We start from the raw sequence: 6,201 nt of genomic DNA on the forward strand, positions 1-6,201 counted from the left end.
GGCCTGACTATGTCTGACCGCCTATTCCTGCCTGGCTCGTCTTGCAAAACTCGTAACCCCCTCTCATGGGGATCCCCTCTCAATAAACTCGGCCTAGAACTATTGCCGCTCAATAACCTTCTAAAAAAGCCTTTTCCTTTTCCCTGATTTGCAGCCATTTACTACAATTTTCATATTTTAATAAACTATTAATATAAAATTAAAATCATAAAAAAATACATTAAGTTATATTCATTGTAATTACACTTTCAATATTAATTTAATAAACATTTAAGTAAATTTAATAAACACTTACAATCATATAAATAATAAAAAACTAAAGTAATTCACACATATAAACAAATAAACAATTATTATATTAATAAATAATTAAAAAACTAAAATTTAATTAACAACTAAAATAAAATTTTATTAACAATTATTATATTAAAAATTAATTAACAACTAAATTTTAATTAATATATTATTATTATATTAAAAAATAATTAAACATTTAAATAAATTATTTAAATTCAATACTAATTATTATAATATTATCATAATGTACTAATGTATTAAAATAAAATAATTTATTACAACATTTATTAAATAATAATAACTTAAAAAATAAATTATTTAAACAAAAGAAATTTCAAAATTAAAAAAAAAAATACGAGTTGCACAAAAAGTGCGACCGAACCTAGGTGGAGTCGCACAAAAAGTGTGACTGAAACTAGAGGAGTCGCACAAAAAGTGCGACTGTTCCTAGGTTCAGTCGCGCTTTTTGTGCGATTCCACCTATGTTCAGTCGCACTTTTTGTGCGACTCGTCCTAGGTATAGTCGCATTTTTTGTGCAACTCCTATTTTAATTTTTAATTACATTAAAATAGAAATTAACTCGAGCTTTTGTTAACGACTCCCCCTAGGTTCAATCGCAGTTTAGCTCCGATTAATTTTATGTGTAGATTTTGTGTTTTTTGATGTGATAAAAGTTTTTGAGTTTGAAGTGTTTTATAAAAGTTTTAAAATTTTTAAGTCCAAAGGCATTTTCGTTATTTTATTAAATTAATTTAAAATAGAGATAGCGATAAAATGAAAAAAGATGGCGAAAAATAAAAATTGGGTAAAAAAAAGGCCGAAACGTAGTTTAAACTTCGTTAAGGAAGAAAGAGTGGGTCCAACGCTATAAATATCTCCTACATCATCATTTCCTTCCTGTTCGTCGGAGCTTTTGCAATTTTTCTATATTCTCATTTGTACGTCTTTCTCCATTTTTCTCTCTCCAAAGATTTCTTCAACGGAAAAAAGAAATTAAGGTTTAAAGAGAGAAAATTAATCAATCTCAAAAGAAAAAGTATCGCATTATTCAAAGAATATCACTGATCTTTTTTGATGATCCTCATTTCACTGTAATTTCTTCTGAAGATTTTGGCTTTGAGCCCCATTTTGCTATCATCTTTTCTTTTTGTAAGTACTTTTAATCTTCCTTCAAATTAGTTTTTTCTGTTTAAATTCATTGCATTTGAATTTGATTTTTTTTTGCCTATTGTGTGATTTCAAAATTTGAATTTGAGTGTTGCGGTAAGTATTAAAGAATATTAGTTATCTCTGAACGATTGTAAAATGAAGATTAAGTGAATGTTAGCGCTAATTTAGTTGCAATATCTTGAAAAGTGGGAGTATTTCTTTTGATACAAACAGTGAATTTAATGTAGTTTAGCTTTCTTGAATTGAAAATTGACGATTAGAAATTTAGAAATGAAATTTGTTGTAATTAATGTAATGTTAATTTGTTTGCATTTAGGAAGAAACAAAATTGGTACATTCTCAGTCTTTTCTTGTTTAGAATTTCTTTAATTTGTTTTTTAAAAATGCTTGATTTCTCTGTTGATTCTTGTAAACAATTGTAATTTTGGCAATGTGAATCAATTTAGCTGTGAGGAAATGAATCATGCCTTGATGTTTTAGCATGTGTTAAACTAGGTGATTTTGGTTGACATTTTGAATTAAATAAAGAATGGAACTATTATCTGCAAAAGTGAAAATATTAGTCTGTATGATAATTCAAGCATAGAAGAAAAGTATGTCTGAGGTTTAATCATGTTTTCATGAACAGTATATGAGTTGTCCTATTAAGGTAAATGCTGCATTGGATTATGAGTTTTAATCTGTTTAGTTGTTTCTAGGTAAGCAACAAGTTACTCCATTTTTGGTTGTCCTTTTTGTTGTGATGAATGGTTCATTTCTAAGTGTAGTTGTTACTGCTATCTACATAATGTTTTTGAAATAATACGTAGAAAAATTTATGCTTTGAGGTTTCAGTAGTTTTAAAAAATGTGAATTTGTAGGACATTTTATACGTGGACAGATTAAGATAAGATATTCAAGTGTTATACTTGTTTTGGATGTTAAGAAATGCTAAAGTTGTCAGTGGGTTAAAGAATAAGAAAATGTTTTTCTTGTGGGATGTAGGGTTGAAGAATTTTGATCAATTTAGTGGAGAATGTCTATGGCGAGTGTTGCTCTTAGTCCAGTTCAAAAAGATTCCTTAACCATCCCCAGCTTTTTGTCGGGTCAAGATGGCTATTTGACTGATGAATCGATCCTTATATACCTGACTGTGGGTGGATCTGTTATTCCAATCCGTGTGTTGGAGTCTGATTCAGTTGCTTCTGTGAAACTTAGAATTCAGAATCACAATGGCTTCTTTGTGAAGAATCAGAAGCTGGTTTTTGATGGAAGAGCTCTGGCTCGAAATGATTCACGAGTTCGGGATTATGGGGTGGCTAATGGAAATGTCTTGCACTTGGTCCTGCGTCTTTCGAATGTTCAAGCTATTACCGTTCAGACTGTATGTGGGAAAGAGTTTGAGTTCCACGTTGAGAGGAACAGAAATGTTGAGTATTTGAAGCAGCAGATTGCTGAAAAGGCTAATGGTCTTTTTGATCTCAAAGAGCAAGAATTGGTTTGTGATGGTGAGGAGCTTCAGGATCAGCATCAGATCCAGGAGTATTGTAAGAACAATGATGCTGTAATTCACCTGCTAGTTCAAAAATCTGCCAAAGTGAGAGCTAAACCTGTTGAGAAGGACTTTGAAGTTCTGATTGTGGCTTCTGATTCAAAAGAGCAAGGAGCTCATAGAGTTATCACAGCTGGGGGTAAATGGGGGACACAGCCTGTTTGCCCTCTGGATTCTTTTAAAAAACAGTTTTGTAGAGATAAAATATTAGAACAGCTGATCACTAATCCTAAAATTGAGGTTCCTTTAGTGATTAGGCAGTTGATTAGCTCTACTTTTTGTGGGTTGGATAAGGGAAACTGCCCAGTTAGGTCTTCTGAGGGCTGTGGAGGAGCATATTTCATGCTTGATCCAACTGGTCAAGAATACATCTCGGTTTTTAAACCAATTGATGAGGAGCCAATGGCTGTGAACAACCCTAAAGGGCTACCTGAGTCTACAAATGGAGAGGGACTGAAAAAAGGTACTCAAGTGGGTGGAGGGGCTCTTCGCGAAGTTGCAGCATATATTTTGGATCATCCGAGGGCAAGTCCTCGTTCTCTCTACCATTCTGAGGTTGGATTTGCTGGCATTCCACCTACAGCTTTGGTGAAGTGTTTACACGAGGGATTTAATTATCCTAATGGATATGAGGGCTCTCTGAAGAATGTTAAGGTAGGTTCTTTGCAGATGTATATGAAGAATTCTGGGAGTTGTGAGGACATGGGTCCTAGTGCTTTTCCTGTTGAAGAGGTGCACAAGATCTCTGTTCTAGATATTAGACTAGCTAATGCTGATAGGCATGCTGGAAATATTCTGGTATCTCGTGATCATGAAGGAAAAATTGTGCTTATTCCAATTGATCATGGGTACTGTTTGCCCACCAAGGTAAAGTCCTTTCTCTCTTTCATTATAGCATGCTTGTATATCCTATCTAACTAGAATTATTCAAGAACACGTTATAAGTAACTTATTGCTTGTTGCTCCTAGTTAGTTATAATGTTTTAAGGTTTGATAATTTGCTCACTATGATCTAACTTTGTTGTGTATAAGACCAATTTTCAGTAGATACATAACAATTGCCCTTTTTCGTTTAAAATTAGATAAAGCTTTGCCCATATATATGTAACGCCTTGTTTAAATCAGATGCAAAATTTAACTTAGTGTGGTCACCTCTTGTGATTTCTTGATTAAATAACTGAAGCATAGTTAAATGTAATCATTAATCACTATTTACCAATTATCTTCTCCAGTTTGTTCATCCTTTGTATGAGGAGAAATATAGACCATCTAGTTAGAATCATCTCAAAGTGTAAATTTCAAATACCAAGTTTTGTATAACTGAAAAGTATAGACTCAAAATAGTGTATTAAACTGTGTGGCAACAAAGAGTGTAACAACTAAAAACCGAGAATCCGAGATAATAGTTAAGTGCTTGTAAACAGTTTTGATATGCCACTTGCCCATCCTTTCCTCAACAGTTCTAGACATCTAAAGCCCACTAGATAATATTTACTAGTTTATCTTACTTTGTGTTATATTAAATTTTTATGTAGTTTGAAGATTGTACATTTGATTGGCTCTACTGGCCGCAAGCTCGTCAGCAATACTCCTCTGAAACCATTAAATACATAGAATCCCTTGATGCTGAAGAAGATATCAAATTGCTAAAACTTCATGGATGGTACATGCCCCCCGAGTGCGCTCGAGTCTTCCGTATATCCACCATGCTTCTTAAGAAAGGAGCTGCAAGAAGGTTGACTCCATTTTCCATTGGTAGCATTATGTGTAGGGAAACCTTGAAGAAGGAATCTGTGATTGAGCAGATCATTCTCGAAGCTGAGGAAGCTTTGCTCCCACATTCAAGCGAAACTGCATTTCTTGAGACTGTCTCTTCAATCATGGATCGCAGGCTTGATGAGCTCACTTCAGAAGCCATGACTGTGGATATGTGAACAACTTTAGATTTAGAAAACCTTGGCTCTCTATCCTATATTTGATGGCAGCAGAGTCTGTATGTTAATGTAACTGTGTGTAGAGTGATGAAACTTGCAAAGCTACTATCTTCGTGTTCCTCTTGTTTGTACCGTTAGGATCTCAGGGTCTTTCGAGAAATTCCAGCCTTTCTGGCTTGAGAATCTCTGAAGTGTGAGGACAATGTGTAATGTTGTGGAATGCAAATATAAGTGAAATCAATAACGTTGTGAAAGGAAAATCTTTTGTTGTCTCTTGCATTTTTTTCGATATTCATCTGTTGGACTATTCTCGCCCAAAGGCCAATGCTTTTTGAATGGGGCAGCTTAGGATTGGAACAGAATACCTTCTTAACAGGTTGAGTTAGATTGAATTATGTAAATTTATAACTGTCAAGTTAGATCAAATACCCATTTGATCCGACTGTTTCTTAATTCTTTATTTGTATGCCTTGTGTAGGTTGACATTTCTATTTTGGTTTGTTCATTTATACTTTGCAATATTATGTTTGAGATATTCTAGACGATAGCAACATACTTTTATGAAATGCATATGTAAATGATAGCAAATTTTAAAATAAATTCCACAGAATAATATTGTAATGTTGTACTTAAAGTTATAGTAATATTAATGGGCTAAAAACGTTTAATTGGCATAAAAGTTGTGAAATATCTTTTTAATTTTCTTTTATTTTAAAATTTTTTAATTATTTAATTTTGTATCTACCTTTTTTTTAATGCAAAATGACTTGTTGTATAGATAAGAAGGTTATGTTGGTGCATTTTTAGCAAGCACCCCTTAAAGTTGAAATTATTCTTGTTTAATCAAAAGTTGAGATTATTGTAGGAAAATCAACAACAGTTTGGATTATTATGAGTAATTGTACCTATTCTATAGTGTTTTTGATTATTTTAAGTATCTGACTTGTAACTTTGTATCTCCATAAATTCTTGTGAGAGATGGTCTCTAATTGGACCATCTCTAATTGGGCTGACCCAAAAAGGAAAAATAAAATAAGTTTCTCAGCATGCATTAAGAATACAACAAATCTCCCGTGAGACGGCTGCATACGTGCGACCACTCAAGGTCCAGCACATAATTTTAAAGTTGCCATTTTAAACCTTGATTTGGACATTTTAGACCTTGAAATAGGCATTCTAAGTCTTGCATTTGCCAAACTTTAAACCATTGGAATAGACATTCTAAGACTTGAAATTGATATTTTACAGTTGGTGTAGGTAAGTAAAAT

General features: G+C 32.9%; 1 protein-coding gene across 1 annotated transcript; it reads left to right on the top strand.

The window, feature by feature from the left end:
* Positions 1 to 1,197: 1,197 nt before the first annotated feature.
* LOC130825061 (phosphatidylinositol 4-kinase gamma 3-like) lies at positions 1,198 to 5,206 on the top strand. The gene is made up of 3 exons (XM_057690091.1): positions 1,198 to 1,447; positions 2,453 to 3,866; positions 4,535 to 5,206. Exons 2-3 carry the CDS (start codon positions 2,484 to 2,486, stop codon positions 4,931 to 4,933), a joined length of 1,782 nt encoding a protein of 593 aa, XP_057546074.1. The 5' UTR covers positions 1,198 to 1,447; positions 2,453 to 2,483; the 3' UTR covers positions 4,934 to 5,206.
* The last annotated feature ends 995 nt before the right edge of the window (positions 5,207 to 6,201 follow it).

The sequence above is a fragment of the Amaranthus tricolor genome, chromosome 10, assembly GCF_026212465.1.
Source record: "Amaranthus tricolor cultivar Red isolate AtriRed21 chromosome 10, ASM2621246v1, whole genome shotgun sequence".
NCBI lineage: Eukaryota > Viridiplantae > Streptophyta > Magnoliopsida > Caryophyllales > Amaranthaceae > Amaranthus > Amaranthus tricolor.

What these genes read in the sequence shown, in the direction of transcription:
- LOC130825061 (XM_057690091.1), top strand. Translation starts at nt 2,484, where the DNA reads ATGTCTATGGCGAGTGTTGCTCTTAGTCCAGTTCAAAAAGATTCCTTA. An exon ending in GGTACTGTTTGCCCACCAAG is followed by an intron (nt 3,867 to 4,534) that starts GTAAAGTCCTTT and finishes ATTTTTATGTAG; the next exon opens with TTTGAAGATTGTACATTTGA.